This window comes from Vigna radiata, chromosome 8 (genome assembly GCF_000741045.1).
Source record: "Vigna radiata var. radiata cultivar VC1973A chromosome 8, Vradiata_ver6, whole genome shotgun sequence".
Classification (NCBI taxonomy): Eukaryota; Viridiplantae; Streptophyta; class Magnoliopsida; order Fabales; family Fabaceae; genus Vigna; species Vigna radiata.
In genome coordinates, this window is record NC_028358.1 from 18,460,540 (window position 1) to 18,485,655 (window position 25,116).

At 34.3% G+C, this 25,116-nt stretch overlaps 1 protein-coding gene across 1 annotated transcript; it reads left to right on the forward strand.

Annotated features, from left to right (window-relative positions):
* The first annotated feature begins 15,674 nt into the window (after window positions 1–15,674).
* LOC106770846 lies at window positions 15,675–17,628 on the forward strand. Its single transcript, XM_014656671.2, has 3 exons — window positions 15,675–15,979; window positions 17,108–17,186; window positions 17,308–17,628. The coding sequence occupies exons 1-3, from the start codon at window positions 15,828–15,830 to the stop codon at window positions 17,374–17,376; spliced, it is 300 nt and encodes a 99-aa protein (XP_014512157.1). The 5' UTR covers window positions 15,675–15,827; the 3' UTR covers window positions 17,377–17,628.
* Window positions 17,629–25,116: the final 7,488 nt, after the last annotated feature.

The following is a 25,116-nucleotide window of genomic DNA, read 5'->3' on the forward strand; positions in this document are numbered from 1 at the left end:
CAACGTTCACGTCCATCTGCCTCAACATACAGTAGATAACCAAGACCCGATGTAAAGTGATATCGGAAACATGAGAGCATGGCTAGATGTTGGCATGAGTAAATGCCATCCAGTATTTAGCTAGGGAAGTTAAATCTGCCCTAAGGATGTTCACCGGTGCTCCGTTAGGGTTTCTCTGAAAATGCCTCCCAGGGATGCACATCACTCGCTCAATATCCTCATAATCCCTGGCCTCCCCTAGTATAGCAGCATACCTGCACTGCTCTCCTGGCCACTCAGTCCCTAGAAAAGCGTTGATGGTATCAGGATCATAGTTGATCAAGTGTCCACGTACATAGCTCATGTACCTCCCTGCAGACACTCCTCCTCTCGGCAAGGCATTAGCATAGAATTCCTTCACCAAAGCAATACTGGCTGGTGCTGGATAAGTCGTCAGCCTCTCCCATCCTTGGCTTTCAATCTTCAAACCAAACTCTGGAGCCAAGTCAAGAATGTACATGGCTTTTCTCTCCATTAGCAATCGCCTCTCCTAGACTATAACAAAATGTTCTTCATGCTTCCTTGAAAGGAACCTTGAAGAATAATATCTCCTAGGTCTCTCTAGTTCCTTCCTTTTGTTGCCCATTGTCTTAACTCTTCTTGAGGTAGACATTCTTGCATAAATCAAATTCGTCCAACAAAATTCACAGACACATCATTAGAGTTTAGTGCATCATCAAATCATATAATTCTTTGAGGAAAAACAGGGCTCCTCAACACACAAACATCCAAAAATTTCAACATTTAGGCAAAACAGTTGCAGACCGCTCAACGTCCATTAAGAGACCGCCCAGGCGGTTTGCCTCAAGTCGCGCCACCGCTCAACACCAAAACATACCGCTCAACGGTGGAAGCTAGGGTTTTCAAAATCTTTGCCTATTTGATCCTAATCTCCACTCTTTTGCTAAAATCATCAATCCAAACCAAAATCATGTAATTCAATCGGTTCAAACAGTTCCTATTCTATCAATTCATGCATAGAAATCAAAAGCCCTAATTTATCATGTTCCTAAACATGTTCTTCAACAAATCCCAAAATGGAAACCTTAAATAATGAATTTGCATACTTACTTGAGTGAAGAGTGTGAATTCTCGCAGAAAAATTGCTTAATTGATGATATATGTCCTCTCCAATGCAAATCCCTCAACCAAAAACCCCAAACTTTGACAAAGTAATGGTGAAAAATTGAATTTTTGGTGAGTGGGTGAATGAGAAAGTGAGAAAATCTCTCTACAATGCTCTTGAAAGTGAAAGAAGAGTGTTAGGGCTTAGGGAGACCGCTCAGGTGAAATGCAAAGAAGGGTTTCAAAGTGAAAAACTTGGAAAACCGCTCAGCTTTTAAGAAAAGTCGGGACCATCAGCGTCGAAACTGCTCAGCGGTAAAATGGACCGCTTAGCGGTCTGCGCCTAATTTCACTTCTTCTTTTGCTTTCTTTTGAGTAATCTTTCCTTCTAGCACTTAATTTCAACCTTCAATTTTTCAAATATACGCTTTTCCCATCTCAGATGCAATCATTAACATGTAATGCACTTAAGACAGGATTAAAATAAAACAAACAACTGGGTTGCCTTCCAGGTAGTGCTTGTTTAACGTCACGAGCCTGACCCAAACCTTTCTAGCACTTGTCAGTAAGTGCATACCTTTCCAACACCCATCAGTAAGTGTACCTTCCTGGTATCCTTCAGTAGATACCTAAGTCTTCTAGCATCCCTCAGTAGATGTCATCCTAGTAGAATTCATCAGTAAATGCTAACAGTGACATCCATCAGGAGATGTCTATTCACCGTCCTCTTTCATAACAACATCCATTAGTAGATGTTGTAGAAGCATCATCCAGTAGATGCTATCATCACTACCATCAGAAGCAGCATATAACCTAAAAAAACTTAAACATACAAATAATTAAAAAGAAAAAGTTAGAAACTAGGTTACCTCCCAACAAGCGCTTCTTTAACGTCATTAGCTTGACCTGGTAAAGCCCAAACACCCATCAGTAGGTATTGATCCTCCCCTTGCTTGATATTCTTTTCTTTTTCTTCTTCCTGCTGAATTTCTTCAGAAAATTGAGAACACCAAACACGTGTTTCCATATATCAATCATAGGAACTTTAATCTCCAATTTATTGAAGATCTCCATAAAGCACTTAAACTTCTTTTCTTTCCTATGATATTTGTTTTGATGAGGAAGAGGTTTTTCATATGATCTTTTATTCTTTCCTCTCTTCCTCTTTTTCTCACTTTTCTCCCTCAACTTTCTCTTTTTCATTTTTCTTTCTTTCTTAATTTTCACAATTTTTCTCTTTTTTTCTTTTCTCTCAACCATTGCTTTTTCTCCCTCATCATCATTATCTTCCTTAACCAACTTTTCTGTTTCTTCTTCCTTTAAATCTCTCTCTATCTTTTCTCCTCAATCTTCTCCTCCTTTTTCTCCAATTTTTTCTCCTCTATCTTCTCCTCCTTTCTCTCCATGTTTTTCTCCTTTATCTTCTCCTTATATATCTCTATCCTTTCTTCCTTTATCTTTTCCTCCTTTCTCTCCATGTTTTTATCCTTTATCTTCTCTTCATATATTTCTATCTCTTTTTCCTCTATCTTCTCCTTAGCAACAACCTTTTCTGTTTCTATGTCTTCTATCTTTTTCACCTCTCTCTCTATCTTTTCCCCATCAATTGATGTCTCCAAATTCCTGCAAGTAACTTCATAGCTCTTGGAATCATACTTCTCCAGAAATTTGTCAAAATTTTCTTTAGATCTTTTGAGTTGTTCGCCCAAATCAACTATCTTTTGGCATAGTTATTGATCATACTCCCACATGTCTATTGGTGAAAAATGTTGTTGTTGCCTCTCTTCCATGATTCTATGAGAAGAAAATCATGTATACATGTCCTGCGCAAATTTGTCATTCTTTGTATTCTCCTCTATGCTTTTGACATGGCATTCTCCCGAATTCACGACCCTCTGAAAAAGTTCATCAGACTCTGCACTCCTCTTAATCGGAGTAAATCGTGGCTCAACAACTTGCCCAAATTGGCTTTGATCCATGTATGAGTGAGGTTCCCAGCAGTGGTTGAAATTATTTTGGTAGAATTGAGTGCCCATATAATCAAATTCTTGTCCATACTGCATCCTGCAAACATTAGGCACAAAACCCTAGTAGCACTTTTTTTATAAAAAGAAAAAAAAAATAAAAAGATAAAAAAAAATAAGATATATACAATCAAGTCAAACTTAATTTGTTTACACTACTAGATAAGTTAAACCACGAGTCCCCAGCAACGACACCAAAAACTTGTTCAGTCCCTGGCAAGTGTACCAGATCGTTATCAAGTAATATAAACAGGTAAGTCCGAGTATCGTTTTCCCAAAGGACTCTTAGGCCTTAACTTTCATGTAACCTTAACTTTCATCACATCTGCGTGGTTCACAAGTAAGATTCAAGAACAAGAAGTGTATTATGAACAAGATTAAGGAAGATAGAGTAGTGGAGATTAGAAGACCAAACTCCAAAGCCATCAGAAGAGTGGACAGAAGGAAGTTGATGAGTTGGGTAGAAGAAGATCCCAACCAGGATAGGAAGACATGATGTTATCTTATTAAATCGCAATTTTTGTAAAACATTCTTAGTTTTAGGTTTATTTTATTTTGAATTTGTAATTCTTTGGATTTTTAAACATTTTTGGGTAGCATCTATTGAGGCATGCTAAAGATTTTGGTATCTACTGAAGGATACCAGGAAGGTACACCTACTGATGGGTGTTGGTAAGGAAGCACTTACTGATGAGTGCTAGACAGCTTTGTGTCAGGCTCGTGACGTTAAACAAGCGCTACCTGGGAGCCAACCCAATTGATTATATTTGTTTTTAACTTTGTGTTAAGTGCATTGCATGTTTGAATGTTGCAGTTGAGAGGGGAAAGGTATATGATTGAAAAATTGAATATTGAAATTAAGTGCTACAGGGTTAGATTGCTTAAAAGCAAGCAAAGAAGAGAGAAATAAAATTTCAGCCAAACTGCTAAGGGTCCATTTAACCGCTGAGCGGTTGCGGCATGAACTGGTCTCGGTTTTTCTTAAAGTTGAGCTTTTTTTTAGGTTTTGGCACTTTAAAACCTCTTCTTTGCAGTTCGCCCAAGTAGTCTCCTTAACCCCTAGCACTTCTCTTTCACTTTCAAGAGCTTTCTAAAGAGATTTTCCCACTTTTCTCATCACCCACTCACAAAAATCTCAATTTTCTACTATTATCTTGTCAAAGTTTGGGGTTTTTGTTGAGGGTTGTGAATTAGAGAGGGCATTCATCATCAATTAGGAGCAAGTTTAGCAAGAATCTGAGATCTCCACTCAAGTAAGTTGTGCAATTTCATTCTTAGGGTTTCTAATTGAAATTTGTTGAAGAACATGCTTAGGAACATGATAAATTAGGTCTTTTGATTTCTATGCATGATTTGATGAAATGGAAACTGTGTGAACCGATTGAATGCATGAAATTGATCTGGAATGGTGGATTTAGTGTTAGAGTGGAGATTAGGACTTTTGAAAAAGAGTTTTTAAAAACCCAGCTGAAAACCGTTGAGCGGTCTGCTTGACCGCTGAGCGGGATTCATCTTGTTTTGGGGGTTTTTAATTTTTGAAGATGTTTGGATGCTGAGGGCCCCTGTTTTTCCCTCAATATTGGACTGTGTTTGTTCTGGAAATATAATTGATGATTTACTAACCTGTAAATGATAAATATTTGTGATGTTATTGGATTTATTGGATATAGGAATGTCATCCTCAAGGAGAGTGAAAACCATGGGCAACAAGAGGAATGAGCCAGAAAGGCCAAGGAGATTATATTCTTCTAGGTTCCTTTCTAAAAAGCATGAAGAGCACTATGTGACTGTACAGGAGAGGCATTTATTGATGGAGAGGAAGGCCATGTATATTCCAGACTTGGCAACACGTTTGGACTGAAGATTGAGAGGCGAGGCTGGGAGAGATTGACCACCTATCCTGCACCAGCTAGCATTGAGCTGGTGAAGGAATTTTATGTCAATGCCTTGCCTAGAGGAGGAGTAGCAGCTGGAAGGTACATGAGCTATGTGAGGGGACAGATCATCAGATACGACCCCGACACCATCAATAGCTTCTTGGGGACTGAGTGGCCAGGAGAGCAGTGTAGGTATGTTGTTCTTACAGGGGAGTACAGGGATTATGAGGACATTGAGGGTGATGTGTATCCATGGGAGACACTTTCAGAGGAACCCTAGTGGAGCGTCAGTCAACTTCATTATGGCAGATTTGACTCCCCTGGCGAAGTACTGGATGACATTCACTCATGTCAAGATACAACCATGCTCCCATGTCTCCGACATTACCATGCATCGGATTCTCTTCATCTACTGCATGCTGAGCAGATGGATGTTAACGTTGGGGAGACCATTGCCAACGAGATTCAGAGCTGCGCTACTACTGTTAGTAACAGGACACCACTGGGACATCCGTCCCTGATTACATACCTGCCCCAGCAGGCTAGGGTGGACACCAAAGTTCCACCTTATGAGAGGCCGAGGAGGGCTAACGATGCCACTTATTATTGTCAGTTTTGTGGAGGTGACGAGCCAGTCGGAGCAGTGCCTAGGAAACGTCCTAGGAGAGCAACAACTCAGCAAGAGGATGCACCTGCAAATGCACTGGCACAACACGCTGAGCCTTTTCAGATGAGGGACATGTACATGTCCATGATGGAGGCGAGGATGGAGTCTCTCCGTAGAGGGCAGGTAGCTACTGTTGAAATGATTATAGGATTGTATGACACACTATCAGTGCACAGGTGGACTATGGACGAGTTCCATAGTACGATGGCTTGGCCTCAGGAGCAGGCACAGGGCACTAGGTCTGGAGCGCCTAGAGCACTAGGCGGAGATGAAGATGACCAGAAGGATGATGATTTTGAGGATGCACAGGTGGGTGACGAATACTACTCAGATGAGCACATGGATATATAGGGCATCTACTGATGGATGTCAGCACTTGGACAGGGATTTTTCTTTTTCTTTTGTACTTTGGATTTGTAGAATAGTTGAACTTTATTTTTGTGTCTATGCTTGGCTTGTACACTGGTTCTGATAATGGTTTGATGATTATATTGCATGATGAGTTATTTGATGATGATTGAATGTGGTTGATGATTAAGACTGTGTGTATGTTGATATCCAGGTGAACAGATGTATGGTGATTTATGATTGTGATTATGATGCTAAGAAAGATTTATGAATAATGTGTGAGAAAGCATGTTGTGTGAGGTATTGAGCTCCAGAGTTTTCATTGACATATGTACTGTTCACAGGGAAGCATGAATGATATTGCCTGAGTCTTGATAATTGATTGAAATGAATGTTTATGTCATATGATCAAGTTCATGTTTGAAAGCCCTTACTTAGCCAAATTTTCACCCAAAGAGATTTAATATATATACCCTTTTTGAACCTTAGCCTTAAACAGGATGAAAACCCTTGGTTTGAATTAATTACCTTGAGTTGGGTTGAGAATAATTGTATGTATTGAAAAAGGTTCAAGTTGGATGTTTGGGGAAAGTTAAAAGGCAAAAGAAAAGCATTGAGCTCAAAGTGAAAAAGAAAAATGCATAAGAAAAGAAAAACAAGAAAATAAAAAGCATGAGTGAGATTGGTGAAAAAGAGAGTTTTACTTGAACTTTGAATGTTAAAATAGCTCTCTTGACTTAAGGATTTTGTGATCTAGAAAAACCAATTTTTCTTGTTAACTCAGCCTCGTTACAAGCCTTGGAAAAGTCCTTGTGATGACATTGGCATGTGAGAATGTTGATTGTTTTAGATGAAGGGCAATTTTGTTTTATGTGACATGTGAATAGTTGAGAGTGGAGTGACCTCCTAAACACTTGAGTGATTAAGTGAAACACTTGCTTGGTGAGAATTGTTGAATTCCATGTTTACATATATGCTTAGTGAATTGATCATTCATGAATAACAGATTTGTTGGGAAATATTTGACTATGTGAATTGAATTGGATTGAAAGCATGCATGCATTTTGATAGGATTCCACTGAAAATCTCAATTGAACAATAACTTGTCATGAGAAAAATGAGTTTTGAAAATGTCTAACTATTTGATGAAAAAGTGGAAAGCCAAGTTTTGTCTTGTTTGCTTGGGGACAAGCAAAGTTATAAGCTTGGGATTGTGATAACGGTCTAAAAACTGTTATTTTTATGCTTCAATATGATATCAAAACACACCCTTTGTGGCTTAGAATGAGCTTAAAATCAAGTAAAGCACATAGTTGAGTCATTAGAGAGTCAAAAGTTGGTTTTAGAGATATTATGCTTGTTTTTGATGAGAATTGAAGATTGAAGTGAATTAGGACAGACTTAGACTCAAGAAAGAGAAAGAAATAGGAAGAAAAGAAGAGTCTATGATCCGCTCAGCGGCCAAAATCAGTGCTAAGCGGTCAGAGCGATTAGAGGCAAACCGCTCAACGGTAAAACTGACCGCTGAGCGGTGGCGCGACTAATAGGGAAACCGCTGAGCGATTAAATTAGGTGTTAAGCGGTTATCTATTTTTATTTGGCTTAGATTCTGTTATCTTTTTGGTCTATAAATAGACCCAGTGCGATTCAAATTGTAATCTTTTGTCCAACAGAGACGTCCAGAGCTGTTCTGCACACCTTGGAGGAGGTTCCTTGGATGCTTAGGCTCCAATCTACCAAATTTAGGGTTTATTCTTCCATTCTTTCATTATTTTCCATCTAGATTCACCATGTCCATGGTGAACTAAACCCTAGGTTGTTGGGGAACAATGTAATCTTTTGAAACTCTCTTATATCAAAATTCTTATCTTCTTTATATGCTTGCATATGCTTACTTTATCAATTGTTGGGTTCCTTACCTTTGNTTAATGCTTTTATCGTTTAACTCATTCGGTAAATATTGTTTGTCTTTATTGATACGGGAACGTACAGTAATGTCATGAACTAGGGAAATTCCTTGATTATGCTAATACCACCTAGAGATAGGGGTAGGACGATCAATTGTATTTTGCTTCTGTTTATCATGCCTTATTATATACTAGGGGAGGCTAGAGATAGCAAGCCAGTAATTGGTAATAGGCTCTTTTCGCCAAGAGATTGGGTTTAGGGTAGACTAAGAAAGTTTTCATGACAATATGATAAATAAGCGAAGTAGATAAGAAGAGTAGATATAAGAGGGTGGATAAGATGAAATTGTAAACTGATAACGGTCTAAAAACCGTTATATTCATGGTTAAATTTGATATTAAAAACACCCTTTATGGCTTAGAATGAGCTTAAAATCAAGTAAAACAATTAGTTGAGTCATTGAGAGTCAAAAGTTGGTTTTAAAGGTATTATGCTTGGTTTTACATTATTTTGCAGGGTTTTGAGGTGATTTGAAGAAGGAAGTGATGTATGGTGGACTTGTGCTAGTGAAAGGTGAAGAAAAAGGATGAAAAGAAGAGCCAAAGGAACCGCTAAGCGCCAGAACGGACCGCTGAGCGCCCAGTGCGATTAGAGGCAAACCGCTAAGCCGTCAAACAGGGCGCTGAGCGGTTGAACAATTAGAGGCAAACCGCTGAGCGGTTAAATAAGGCACTGAGCGGTTGTCTGTTGGGGTTGGGCTTAAACTTTGTTATTTTTCTGTGTTATAAATATCCCAGTACAACTTGAAACCTGAATCTTTGGCAAAGGGAAACGTCCACAACAGCTCTACACACCTTGGAGGTTGTTCTTTGGATGCTTAGGCTCCAAAATACTTAATCTAGGGTTATTCTTTCATTCTTCCATTGTATTTCATCTAGTTTCACCATGATAATGGTGAACTAAACCCTTTGTTGTTGGGGAACAGTGTAATATTTTGAAACTCTCATATATCCAAATTCTTATTTAATTCATAAGCTTGCATATGCTTGATTTATCAATTGTTGTGTTCCTTACCTGTATTTAATGCTTTTATCGTTTAACTCATTCGGTAAATGTCGTTTGTCTTTATTGATACGGGAATTCCTTGATTATGCTAATAACGCCTAGAGATAGGGGTAGGACGATCAATTGTATTTTGCTTCCATTTATTATGCATTATTAGTTACTAGGGGAGGCTAGAGATAACAAGTCGGTAATTAGTAATAGGTTCTTTTTGCCAAGGAATTGGGTTAAGGGTAGAGCAAGAAAGTTTGCATGGCAATATGATAAATAAGCGAATTAAATAAGAAGAGTAGATATATGAGGGTGGATAAGATGAAATTGTAAACCCCAACAACACCATTCATCCATAGTTTCTCCTCAACCATTGATTCACTGCATTTTCATGTTTACTTTTGTTTTTGCATTTAAAAACATAAAATCAATTTCTTCTCAAGTCTTACGCAATTAGGTTACACGAAAGTTAAGGCCTAAGAGTCCTTTGGTAAACGATACTTGGACTTACCCATTTTATATTACTTGATAACGATCTTGTACACTTGCCAGGGACTTAACATAAACCCCAACAACTCCATTCATCCATAGTCTTTTCTAGCCAATTAATTCACTGCATCTTGCATGTTTACTTTTGTACTTTGCATTCAAAACCCTAAAATTGATTCTTTTCTCAAGTCTTATGCAATTGGTTTACATGAAAGTTAAGGCCTAAGTGTCCTTTGCGAAACGATACTTGGACTTACCCGTTTTATATTACTTGATAACGATCTGGTACACTTGCGAGGGACTTAACACACGTCACCCATCATCATCATCACTCAAAATTTACCATGCACACCAACAACCATACAAATTGCAACATATAATAAAGAATATCATACAATGTCAAACCCTACACACACAAGGTAATTCTAGTCACTCCTCTTACCGGGTCTCTTACGATTTTTGTTTCCAAGATCACCAAGAAAGCTTCACAACATCACTAATGGTTCTCCCATTTTTGATGCCCTGTCCGGCTCTATTTTCCCCTAGAAAACGTATTTTCTCTCTCTTATCTTTCTAATTTTCGTTTTTTCCTTTTAGGGTAACAAAATGCCCACCCATTTTACTCTTCTCTTTTTTATCCTCTTCTATTTTATCTCTATCTTTTCAGTTTTAATAAAATCTCTCAGTTTATCTCTAAAACCACGAAGATTTTCTCTCTTATTCACTCTTAACTACTTTTTAAAATATCATCAACCACAAAATCTTTTTAAAATCTACATAATCTTTAAAATATCTTCAATATGTAATAATGATTTTCTCTAATGATAATATTTCTTTTAATCTTTAAACCCACCAAGATTATATCTCCTATTTTCATTTAACTATTTTTTTTTAAATAACAACTAAATCTTCTAAAAGATTTACATTATATTATTTTATTAAATATCTAGATTATTTAATTTGCATGTAGTTGCTTTTTACACCCTCTCTTAATTAATTTCTACACCAATTAAATAAAGGTAAAAGACCCTTTTGCCCCTAGTCAAAAATATAAAAATAAAGAAATAACATAACAATTATGTCCTAACAAAAATATAAACTTAAAAACATTGATCTCCAAACAAAAATCCAAAGTCTCAAAACTACTTTATTTTTAAAACTCCTATTTTTCCAGATCTTTATGTCTAACTCATTAATCATCCATAAATGACTATTATTCACTATTATTCTACTTAACTGTCCATTAACTGTTATTAGTGCTCAAATTAATTATTAATTAATTACTGTTCTAGATTGACCGACTTCCTCGCAGGATGGTCGACCGCCCGGTTCTTGACTGACCGGGTGGTCATACATTATAGTTACCATTAATTTCTTTTATCATTTTTTATTTTATAATTTACTTCTCTACAATTTAAATTTTTGCAAGTCTTTTGTTATCATTATATCATTATCGTCATCTACATTCTCTACTGTATTTTCACTTTGATTCCTCCATTAGTCCATCCTTGACAATAAACAATACCAAAACGTGATATTTGAAAAAAAAAATGTATGATTTGTTGATTATTGTCAATATAATGCAAGAATATATTGAATTCAAGATTTTTGTGAGTTTGATCCACAATATAAGTGAATTGTTTGTGAAATTTGTTTCGACAGTTGGTGCATAAAACACTCAGGCACTTAACAAAATTGAAAACTATTAAGTTTGTTAGCCTATTGTAAACGAGTATATTTAATTCATTGAAAGACAATGTGCAAGCATTAAATCCAAATCCTCGAAAAACACATTAAATTTAAACTTCAGATTTCTAACGATACCTTCCTTATATTCATTTTATCTTGCACTTTATATTTTTAAAATAATTACGTTTTTCATTATTATAATTATATTGATCACTATAGTCAACATATGGTAGTTATTACATTTCAACCCAAGCTAAAAGTTAAACTAAGTTTATTGAGTTGAATGTTGAGTCAGGTCATTTTGAGATAAAAATTGAGTCGAATTGAATGTTACGAAGAGTCAACTTAGACATAAAATTAAGACGAATTTATTATGCAAAGATCGAATATGTCATTTTAGTAAAAAAAGTTGTTCACGAGTAAGAGATAGAACCAAATTAACCAACCATTTTTAAAATAAAATTTTACCTTAAAAAGAGAAATTAAATTACTTTATTAAAACAATAAAATTAAAATATAAAATAATTCAATTATTCTATTAAAAAGTTATTTAAGAAATAAAGAGAATTTAATTGTAAGTATATTGTGTATTCAATTTCTTAAAATTTTTAAAAAAATATATATATTCAAACATAAGATAAAATATATATCTATAAATTATTTTTTTAATTTTCAAAATAATTTCGAAATAGTAAATTAATTAGTAATTAAGGAAATATAAATTTTGTACAATCTTTTCTTATTATTGTAAATTTTTTTGTTAAAGCAAATATTTAAATAAAACATTGTTAAATTATAAAATAATGTTATAAAAAAATATTATAAAAGTCAATATGTTATTATTTTATTACAAGTAATTTTTTTATTATGTAGATGATTTGCTTATTAGGAGTAGTTATATGAATTTAACAAAATAGTTACTAAAAAGTAAAATTGAAAAAATTTGAAGTTAAATATTTTACACAATGATAGTTCCCTGAGCCGGAAGATAAATGGTCATTAGAGTTATGGTCCTCTTCATAGCATCTTCACAACAGTCGAGTAATCAATTAGGTGTGAAAATACAAATGAAGAGAACAAACTCTAGTTGGGTTTCTCACGATAGTCAAACAGAAAGTATGTCCCAAGTGGCACCGCTACACAACCCCTCTATTTCTAAGTTGCACTCAGATCCGGGTTTAGGGCCTCACTCATGATATGCATAATGTGTGTGTGTGAAGGGAGAATGCAATGCATACCCAAACCCTCACCTGCAAAACAACCAGAATATTCTCCTAGGCAGATATAAGCATGTATCCTAGGAATCAATATTCAATAATTATTTCAAACATAAAGAGCACTCACATGCAATTATTTCAAATATCAAACAAAGATGAAAAATATACAAGTACGAAACAAGAAGGGGACAAAAACACAAAGCAAAACCACACCAAATTCCCGAATCTAATTAAAAGGCTTGACTCTCTAGACGTCCCTAGTGGAGTCGCCTACATCCAGTGTCCTTCCAACCCAGGAAGCAAATGCACTATAATGGTTGCGGTTTTTACAACAAGGAATTTATAGAAGTACCACACAAAAGTATAAATCTCCTCTCTAACCCAAAATCAAAATATAGATGCACAAAAAAACCAGAATTACAGCAAGAATCCCCTCTTCTGCAATCTGAACCCACGTTGAACAATCCTCCACGTGTAACCAGCATTCTTCACGGGACGTCAAGCCTATCACAACAAACTTCACATGTTGCCAAGCCTATCACAACAGACTTCACAGGTTGCCAAACCTTCAGTCAAAAATAGCATTCTTCACAGGATGCCAAGCCTATCAAGGTCAAACCAGAAGCACCTTCTCTGTGCAGATATTGATCAAACAGTGAGAACAATAACTTTTCCTTCAGAATTTCTCTCAAGCAAGATCACCACCGTCTTCTTGGAGAATTCTTGGAGCTTCTAACGAATTCAATCTGAAATAGGAAAATGAAAATGTCAGATCACAAAAGTCACAGAACAATTCGCGTTCCGTCTATTTATAGCTTTCTGTTTTATCAGATTGATTCATAGTCGAATAGCCTACTAATACAGTCGACTGTATTAAAACAGTTATAACAGACAGTCAACATAAAGGCTCCTCAATCAACGAAATCAATACACATTTATTACAGTTGACCAGGTCATACAATTTTAACTAACTTTTGAAAATATAGCCGTTGGAGCTTGTAGGCTTAACAAAATTTCAAACAGAACAGTAACACAATCGAATATGCATTTCACAATGTCGACTAACACATGAAAAAACACTTTGAAATTCTTTTCAACTCAAAATTTCACACAACACTTGTTCACAAAATCTGTACAAAGATATTAGCATAGTCGAATCCATATAGAGTGTATTTGACTGGACTAGAACTTTGTCACAACAATTATAAGTTCAAAAGGTGTTTGTGATCTTTTCTTTCAAAAATGTGTAATGATAAAAAACATTTTATCTCACATTTCAATACAAGCATGTTCCACAAATATAACACTCAATCAAACATAGGAACATACAATGTAATTCAATCAAAACATGTTCAGCGGATATGACAAACATTACAGTATAAGAACATGTAATACTGGAACATATGTACTGTTATTAAGCACTGAGTTGTCATCATCAAAAACCAATTTGATATAGAGTTTTTGTTGTCAACAATCTCAACACTAGTTGCTTGAAACCAGTAGAATGGCAATGCCCTACGCTACAAAACAACAGAGAAGAGGAGAAAACTACTTACCGGTCCAAACGGAAAAAGTAATCGGTGATACTTGAAGCTCTCAACGTCAGGAGGGCCTAGGTACCACCTAACAACACATGAAATGGATGGATGAGTGTGGAGGTTAGAGAGAAGGCAGAGGACAGTGGGGAAGATGGGTTCTAGAGAGAGAAGAATTTTTAAGAAATGAGTTCAGCTTTTTCTTTCTTTTAAAAAAGTTTAGCAGAAATAGAAAACGGTTTGTTATTTTTAACAAAGGCTCCTCCCTTTTTAACTTAATTCAATTTTCACCCCTTTCTTTTATATATATATATATATATATTGCACTGCAGCCAGAACTTTGTGAAGGTGGTGCATTCATTGAGATTCATTGACCTTTTGAGAGCAAGTGGCACTTATATTCTCATTTTTCAGAAACTGTTTTATTTGATGTGTATAATTTTCCCCCTTCCCCATTGTCAGTTGCTTTTGTCTACTTTTTCATGATTCTTGCTTATGTCCTGATATTATGTATGCAAATTGATTATTTAAAGTTGCATTACTGAGTCCTAGTGTAAGTGTAAATATATTAATTTTATATGTGATTGTGTTCCTTTCCAGAGTTTTCCATATTTATTGCTATCCATTTTATAAATGAAAAAAAAAACAGAAATGGTAAATCGGATCTCCATATTCGATGACTCTTCCATCGGATATTAATATTCGACCACACCTTCCTCGGATTTTTATATTCAATACAAATTTTGATATCTTTAATTTTTCTAAAATGTTTATATTAATTCTCAAAAATTCAAAAAAATGTGTCAAACAATTATAGAAATTCTCAATAATTCTAAAATGTGTTTATATTTATTTGCTATTTCAAATACGTTTTTCAGTTAACATTGAAGCAAAAATGTGTCAAATAGTGTAAACAATCCAAATGCTATAATGAAACGTGCTTGAAACAGCAAATAAAGTTAAAAAAAATTGGTAAAAATGACTAAAATCAGAGTTTTCTAAAGTTGAAGGACTAAATTGTACCTTAGTTTGAAAGAGGGACTAAAACCAAAATCGCCACAAAGTATAGGGACTAAAAACATATTTAACCCATTATATATTATCTAATTAATTTATAATTCATAAAAATTGATTTATAATTATAAACTAATAAAATAATAATACAAGTAATATAATAAATTTTTTATGTAAAATATTAAACCTAAATCGAATATGGACAATCGGATTTCCATAGCTGATAAACGTATAATTGGATTCTCACCGATAGGTACATCTTCATTTTTTTATTCTAAATCAATTTTATTAATTTTGATAAATTTATACAATTAAATCTATATCAATTAAAAATTATATAATTACATAAACTGATACATAAATTTAAAAATAATTATAAATTAATAGAACAATAATTAAATATATAACGAAGATAATTTAAACAGATTATCAAAGATGCAATTTAAAATGAAGTGATGGGGTATAAGGTTTCTTAATACAAATGAAGGAGGGTGTAGGGAGTACATGGATGCGTGTTTGGTGATAAGGGGAGAATAGAGGTGTAGTCAATGGCTGGAGAGAGAAATAGTCAATAAAAATAAAATTAATAATTAACGACCTAGGGGTATTTAAAAACAATGAAGGTGTAGAAAGATATACTTGAATGTGCAGGTGAAACACCCTATTTCAAATCGTGATTGGGTTTTTTTGTTGAATTTTATAGTTCACTTGAACCGATCTGTCTTACACAGAGTTGGGTCCAGTTTTCAAAACAGAAGCCCAAAAAAGAAATTGTGCCACTAAGCATGAAACGACGTCGTGAGCGAATTTGCGTATGAAATAGTGGTTTACATTGAGAGAAGGGGATAAGAGTGGAGCTCTGCAAACTCAGAGAGAAGCAAAGCAGAGAAAGGAGAGAAGAAATGGAAAAGTACTTCGGAAACGCTTATCGCGGTGACCCGGGCGTGCCCCATGCGGACCCGGATCGGTTTGTCAGTATTTGGATTGGATCCGCTACCTTTTCTGTTCTTACTTACTTCAATCCCTATATGTGGACGCTTTCTAATCAGTTCAAGTACCATTTTCTTCCCCTCTTCTCTTTTCTGTTTTTTCAAACTTCGAGTATAGACCTCACAGTACGATTGAATTGAACTTTGTGTAGGTAACGCTTAGATGATCTTTTTTGTTTACTGAATTGTTTTGCTAGGGATTACTCTTCAGACCACTGTCAAGACTCTATAGTTTGACTGTAATCAGTTATAGTTATAACTTATTAGATATGTTATTGATTATTGAAATAGTTTATTTCTTACTGTTATTCCAATAAGACCCTTAGTATTCAATGTATATTGGGTGCATTGCTTAATCATATGCGAAAATAACAATTAAGGAGTTTTATAGTCCCTTCACAATGTATGTGTCACTTGTATTTACGCCCTAGAATTTCAAGTGATTTGTGTTTGTATGGATGAACTTCACCATAAGCAATTCTAAAGAAAAATATAAGAAAGAAAAAATCAAAGTGACTTTTTCTTTAATTAAAATTAGATTATGCATAAATTAAGAATAAATTTTAGAGAAACTATATGAGAAAGTTTCTACAAATTACCATGTGCATAAACTAATTTTAGCTTGTAGAGAAGCCAATTTTAATTTTTCTTCTATGGAGAAATTCATCCATACAGGAGGCCTTAGTCTGATGGTATTCTGTTGGGCTTACCTATTGGGTGGAGTGGCTTGCAATGGACTGTAGGTTCATCTTTTGCACACAAAAGTTAGGTCTTCTAGTCGTTTTTTCAGGTTTGTTTTAGTTGTATGTATGTGTACAGGAAGGTGTTTGTTTTTATGATGCAGTTGGCTCCTACACTTGTACCCTGAGGTATTTGGACTTTGCTTTATGATTGTCACCTTGGTGCTCTTTGTCTACTCCAATGCCACCTTTCGGTCTCATTCTTTTCTTCAATATCACAAATGCTAGTATACACAATGGGGGAGGGAAAAGGCTCACTGTCCTATATGATTCATTTTTCTCTATTTTCTCTCTTCCCGGGATTTCCCCCCATATCCTGATTATGATAGTTGAGTAGAATTGACATTCTGCATGCAGCATTTCTCTTTAACTATTTATGATTTAATCTTTTGAAGGTTCTCTTTGGGCATCAATTCATTTAAATTACTTAGTCTAAGATCGTTTAATGTGCAGCTGGCATGATAAAGCATTTTTATTCGAGCAATATCACTGGAAACAGGCGAGGAAGAAGAATCAGCCATATGAGTTCTTGGTATGCCAGTTTATCGAATGTTTCTTGAGAGCTTTAGCTGAACAGAGCTGATACTTTTGTTTACTTTGTGCTTTATTTAATATGAGGAATTAATTGTGTTAAAAAAATTGTGTTGATGCAGTGGAACAAGACTTGGGATAAGGTCCACCGAGAACATTACTACTACAACTGGCCTGTTTACTTTCCTTAGGCCCCTTCTGTTTTATTTCTTACAGACTTTGCCCTATCTTTATTTTTCTTGCAACCCTGGATAACATTTACGCCCCCTCCCCCACTCAAATGCTTTGCTCTCATGACTTCACTTTTCTTGTGTTCAGTCCTCTTTTTTAATAACTACATGATTATTCGAATTACAAACTATGGAGATAAGTAACTGTATTCAATTGTTGTGAGCATGTTCTGTTGACCTCCTACAGGGGTTTATACAAGCTACTTATACACACAACTTTGGGGATAATAATATTTTAGTCTTTAGGGGGTTTATAGAAGCTACTTATACACTACATGGCTGTTAAGCATCATTGAACTACAGTCAGTGTAGTGTATAAGGGTGCTTTCCCGTCAGTTTAAGATACTATCTGGGGAGTTCTGCATAATATACTTCTGTAAACAAGTAAAAAAGTTGAAGGGTGAGATGCTATTAACTCCAAGGGGGACATCTTCTGCATTTGCTAAACTTATGGATTGTTGAGTCCTGAAGAAAATAATCTGACTCCTTATGGAGACAATGGCGATAAGTTATTTTAGTCTTAAATATTTTACTTGTCTATAGATTTCAATTGTGTCTGATAAGTGATTAATCAAAACAGATTGCGAATCAAATTCAATCGAATATTATCTAGTGTGAAACATAGGTTTTTAGACGTGGGAGAATTATTTCCACAGCTTTTCAAGTTACTGGATCAATTCTTTCAGAAGAAAAAGTCACTGGAGCAATTAATTCACTTTTTGAATCTCTCGCAGATGATTTGAGATTCGATTGTGCAAACTTGGTTTTGAATTAAATTGCACTTTTAAAAAGTTTTAAAAAGTTCAGGAATCAAGTTTTAATGCATTTTTAGTGCTTTAATTTTTTTTTTGTTTTTTCTATTATCATTGCAAGTGCTTATAAGTAACTTTTTATAGCATGGATGTTATGCTTCTGGAATTTAGCATATATTTTGTCAACAATTTTGTCAGCATACCATATCAGCTAAACTTAACGCCGTTTGATATCAGTTAACGGTTGGGGTAAAATATGTGTATTTTTACAAAAAATTATAATCTAATTGAGACCGTTCAAAACTTGAGGATCGAACTTAAAATTTTCGGACAAATATGAGGATCAAGGGAGGTATTAAGCTATGTTTTATTTAAGAAATTAAGTTACATAGATGATATAGTGAAAATTATGCATAAAATTCATTTCATTGTGTTGAATATATACATAGCTATTATATTTACAACAAAAGAGATATGAATTAAATCCAAAACATAAATAAAATGATAATAACAAATGATATATATCAATAACTTTGATATGAATTTGTCAATTTATTTTAGCTGAAAATAAAAAGGAAAATAAAAACTTAATGATGATTAGTACCGGGATTATATAATTGTTAAGTTTTTTTAACCCGTTCCAAAAAAAAAGAGAAAGCTCCTTTAACAAAAATAAAATAAAAATAAAAATAATCTAAAAAAAAAAATCGATATGGTAATGGTTCTTTATCCTATTCATTTTACTTTTTTTTTTTTAAAAAAATGGTTGCTCTTATATTGGAAGCTATAATTGGTAATGAATTTTAGTTAAATTTTATGTAGCAAGCATGAAATTTATTAACATGAAAGTATTTTCACACACATATCCATAAAATCTTGATAACTGCTTTGTAACTCCATTCTTTTAGTGTATATATATATTTTTTTATTTTATTTTTATCAATATATCTCATTTTATCATTTTATTATTTAAATTTTGTAATTAGTTTTTTAATCTAAATTAATTGTCTATAATAAAAACCTATCTATGATAAAATTATAAAAGTTATTTATTTTATAATAATTTTTTATGAACATATATTTTTTAAAATATATTAGTATTTTTTATTTTAATCATTATGATAAGATTTTTATTTTCATAATAAAGAATTAAATAAACATATGTATAAAGGGTGTTGCTCCCTCCACCTCCCCATTTTTTTTATTACAAAAATAATCTTTTTCTTTACCTTTTCTAACCTTTTTACTATTTTATTTTATTGTTTTTTAAATTCTAAATCTTCCTACACCCCTACACCTCCACGCTCCTATACCTGCACATACCGCATAAGGGAGGCACAACTAGGAATTCTATGGTGTAAACACTCTCATTATCCTTCGCATACTGCACATACTCAAAAGACTCGATTTGTTGCTATTAAACATATTTAGTGGAAAGACTTGATTTGTTTCTCATTTTGATCCTGTGTAATTTTAACTAGGAATATAGGCATACACCACATATACGTGCATATATGTATGTATACTTATTGGAGAACTAAGTTCATATTACTTTATCATTTCTTCATTGTGATCTTATTTCAAAAAATAAAAGCAATATTAAAATGTTAATTCATATCACTATTTTTGTATTTATTCCTGATTCAAATGGATCTTTGTTATCCCTTATCTCTTGTGTATTTGCTTCTAGATCATAAATTTCTCAGGGCCTGTTTAAATTCTATTTTGATAATTATTTTCCGTTAACGTTTTTAATATATAAGAAAATATTTGATAAGGAGTAGTTTTTGAAAACTATTTTACGAGTAGTATCAATCTTTTAGTTTCTGATATAAAAAACCAGAATATCTCTAAATTGTTTTGGTTTTCTACTTGTAGTTTTCTATTTTTTATGTTCTTCCTTACAATGCCCCAACTCTTCCCTCAGTCCTATTCACTAAAAATTAGTACAGAGGGTTCTAATATGAAAAAGCGAAAAATGGTTAAATCTGGAAATACTATCAAACACTCATCATCACATGATTCTTCTCATTCCTCTTACTTAGGTTTGTTTTCACATGTTTAAGAAAACCATGAGTTCTATTTTATGAGCCTAAAAAAATAAAATAACTAAATAACTGTAGATAGAATAAAGTTAATCCCATCCTTTGATTACCTTCTTTGCAATATTGGATTGGCTTATTGCAATTACAACAGGAAAAATATGTTCAATAACAACACAAATCAAGTCCCAGAAACTAAACATGTGAACACCTACACATACTGCACATACTGACTAAAGTCCACGTATTAGAACTCTAATATAATAAAGACTAATGTATCAGAATTATGATAGAATAAAGACATTGACTTAGCAATCATTATATGTGTGAAGAATTAAAATGTGGCTTGACGGATGTCAACATCCGTGCACCTTTATTTTTAAACGGATGTCAACATCCGTGGACTAATATCGATATCCGTTTTCCTGATGTCGATATCCGTTCACGGATGTTGACATCTGTTTAAGAATCCAACGTATATAATATCACTTAAGGGCAAAAGAGGAATGAGGAGGTGCAGGGAGCAGTGTGTGGTGGTGGAGGGAGTAACACTCATGTATAAATAAATATGTTTTCAATAGCGTGTATAATAATTATTAGGTTTAATACCTATTTTGGTCCCTCTTTTTGGGGGGTTTGTTCAAAGTGGTCCTCCCTTTTTTAAAAAGTTCAATAAGGTCCTACTTTTTGCAAAAACTGTGCAAGTTAGTCCTTTTTGCTAACGGCGTTAATTCTGCTAACGGCAGAGCTGCCAGCTGGCAAAAAATTTGATGACTTGTACAAATAAAATTCGTTTTAATCCTCATATTGGTTTAAAAATGTTCATTGTGCTCCTCGTATTGGTTTAAAAATGTTTATTGTGGTCCCGTTTTAATACATGTTAAAGATTTCACACGTGATCTAGTAATTCATGCGCTAACCTTTTGGGAAAGTATAATCACAATAATTTGAAGCTTATCAGTGTAGTTTCACGTGTTATATTAGTAAGTATGGAGATGTGAAAAAAGAACGCATCAGTTTTGGATTGTAACACATGAAATTTTAGCTATTTTTTTCTTAGAAAACCACAAAACTTTCCACAAGAGCATCCATTGACAAATTTGTGAAGCTGCTTACTGTCTCTAAGGATGATTTTACTTTTTAGTAAAACGGGACCACAATAAACATTTTTAAACCAATACGAGGACCACAATGAACATTTTTAAACCAATATGAGGACTAAAACGAATTTTATTTGTACAAGTCATCAAATATTTGCTAGCTGGCAGCTCTGCCGTTAGCAGAATTAACGCCGTTTGCAAAAAGGACTAACTTGCACAGTTTTTGCAAAAAGTAGGACCTTATTGAACTTTTTAAAAAAGGGAGGACCACTTTGAACAAACCCCCCAAAAAGAGGGACCAAAATAGGTATTAAACCTAATTATTATTATTATTATTATTATTATTATTATCATTGATAACAGTATAAAATGAGATTTCGTAAACAAATTATTTTCCCACTTTTAATAATATTTTAAAATAAAAATAGAAAATTTACAAAGAAGAACGTCAATCTAAAAATATGAGAAAACAATTATTAGAGAAAAAAAATAGTAAGAGACTATCATATTAAAATAAAGTAGTTTTTCCACATAATTAAGCTCTATGTTTTTAGAATATTTGATTTTATAGAATTAGATTTTTTTTTTATTGTTGTCAGAGTAGCTAATATTGCTCTTTAAGAACAATAATAAGTTAGTTATTGTTTTGTGATGGGTTAAAATTAAGTTTTTATGAGTCAATTAGGAATCCTATATAAACTAGGACCCCTCTGTTTTTTTTAGTTGACATAGATGAAATACATACACAATACATACAAGTTTTCCAGTTTTTACCTCTCTTTGGACTTTTCCAATTTCAACTCTCTTCCATCTAGCCGTTCTTGTCACTGTCACCATTGGGGGTTTTGTTGGCCTTAGCCCTCTTCGCCCCCTTCGCTTGCGACTCTTCTCTTGGGGTTCTTTCTATTAACCATTTCTAATATGGTATCAAAGCAGGTCTGTTGTCTGCTCTGCTGTTAAGTCCCTAGCAAGTGTACCAGAACGTTATCAAGTAATATAAACGGGTAAGTCCGAGTATCGTTTTCCCAAAGGACTCTTAGGCCTTAACTTTCATGTAACCCAATCGCGTAAGACTTGAGAAAAGAATAAATTTGGTGGTTGGATGCAAAGAACAAAAATAAACATGCAATGCAATTGATTCAATTGGTTTTGAGAACTATGGATGAATGGTGTTGTTGGGGTTTACAATTTCATCTTATCCACTCTCATATATCTAGTCTTCTTATTTAATTCACTTGTTTATCTAATTGCCATGCAAACTTTCTTAATTACCCTTAGCTCAATTCCTTGGTGAAAAGAGCCTATTACTAATTACCGGGTTGCTATCCCTAGCCTCCCCTAGTAACTAATAATGCAATGCGTTCTGAAGCAAATGCAATTGACCGTCCTATCCCTATCCCTAGGCGCCTAATTTGACCGCTCAGCGGTTTGCCTCTAGCCGCTCTGACCACTCAGCGGTTAGTTTTGCCGCTGAGCGGTTTGCCTCTAATCGCTCTGAGCGCATAGCGGACCATTCTGGCGCTCAGCGGCTTGTTTGACCCTTCTATTCATCATTTTTCTCCTTCTTTCATGGGTCTAAGTGCACCTTACTTCACTTCCATCATTAATTCATCCAAAAACCCTGCAAAATAATGCAAAACAAGCATAATATCTCAAAAACCAACTTTTGACTCTCAAGAGACTCAATTAAGTGTTTTACTTGATTTAAAGCTCATTCTAAGCCTTAAAGGGTGTGTTTTACTATCAAATTTAAGTATGAAAATAACAGTTTTTAGACCGTTATCATCTGCCTCTACTGCACCTAAAACTCTCTGAATCCTAGTGCTTAACCTATCTTTCTTTCATTCTTGGAATCATGGAGCACATGGACCAGTCCATCAACCCTTTCAGCCCCTTCTACCTACATCCTAGAGTGAATCAAAAGCTCATCCTCATTTCTCAAGTTTTAAATGAAACCAACTATGCCTCTTGGAGTAGAAACATGAGAAAAGCTCTTCTCTCTCACTAGTGCAAAATTGGCTTTTAACGTTACCCCTTAGACGTAGGTTTGGGGGTGGGGGCCGGGGGGACGTAAATTATTGACCGATGGCCTTTTCGTAAATAAGTCAGGCCTATAGGCGTCGGTTAGGTGGGACATCGACATCTATAATATTATAGACGTCGGGGCCCCTCCTAACAAACGTCTATAGGCCTGACAGGTAGGTGAATAGTCATTCTTTTTCGCCATATATACGTCGGATCCTGCTACACCGACGTCTATATACGATTATAGACATCGGCCCCCCTGTAACCGACGTCTATATGTCTGACAGGTAGGTGAAAAGTTCAATTAGACATCGGTGCCCCTAGTAACCGACGCTTATGTGCCCCGTGAATATTAATTTTTAAATCATAAAGACGTCATATTAGTGAGGGCCCCAATGTCTATACTATTATAGACGTCGGTCCCCTTAAGCACCCGACGTCTATAGGCTCTTATACTGGAAAACATGAACCCGCGAGTAGTTAAGCTCACTGTTCATCGTCATCCTCCTCGCATTTTCTCTCTTTGACATTGCATTTCTAGGTGTGTTTTTTCTCTTTTGGACCGCTTAAATTTACTTTTACTCCAATTAAATTACTCTTTGATGAAATATCTTCCATTTAGGCATGCAGTTCTCCATTTCCCTCCATTACTTTTTTAATCTGCTAAAAAGGTTAGCTTCTTTGTTGAAAACTTTTATTGTATGCGTGTTATTGTTTTTTATGTATGCATGTTATTGGCTTTTGCGTTTGCATGTTTTTGGCTTTTAGGTTTGCATGTTATTGTCTTTTGTGTATGCACGTTGAAAATTATTTTTCATAATTTGCTATAACATGTACGTTGGAGTTTATGCAGAAGATTGATAAAATTTCGGTTCAGTATCTATGTTGTTCTCCGGATGTATTTCGGAGACCAATGCGAAATGCTGCCAAAATCTTATCAAATTTATGATCTAAACTTCTTTACATGTGTCTTAGCAATTTATGAAATATAATTTTTCTGAATGAGTAGGGCCTAACCTTGTGAGAGTTAAAAAATTGAAATTGATGAAGTATATGTTGAGATTTTTGACAACAAAATTTCTATATCAATCTAGTTTTTTATGATGACAACATATTGCTTAATAACAAGTACATGTTGTTGCTGCATTACATGTTCATATGCTGATTAAACTGTGATATCTGTTGAACATGTTTATGTGTATGTACTGTGTTACATGTTCTTGTGTTGATTGATTAATATATTTCTGGAACATGTATATATGCTTTAATGTGCTGTTTGCTTTGCATCATTTCATATGTTTTACTGCACATATTTTAAAGCAAGAAATCACAAGCACTTTTACGAACTTATTCTTGTGCTACAAAGTTATAGTAAAGTCGACTACTTTACTAATGGATTCGACTATGCTAAAACCTTTGTACAGATTTTAAGAATTAGTGCTATGTGTGATTTTGAGAAGAAAATAATTTCAAAGTGTTTAACATTGTGACAGTCGACATTGGATTTTACATATTCGACTGTATCTGTTGTTTGTTTTGGAATTCTGTTATGCTCTTGCACTTTAATAGCTATATTTTTAAAGGTTAGTTGAGCATTGATGACTTGGTCAAATGTATTAATTGAGTTCTGTTATTTGTTGGCCATAGGCTAAAAATTTGATGGGTGTTGCAACCCATACAAATTTGATTGCATATAAGAAAGGCAGTATAGCTAGGAAGTGACTCCTAGGTCGTCTCTCAAGGACCAAATATGGTTCGAAATTTAGGTCAGACACAAAGTGG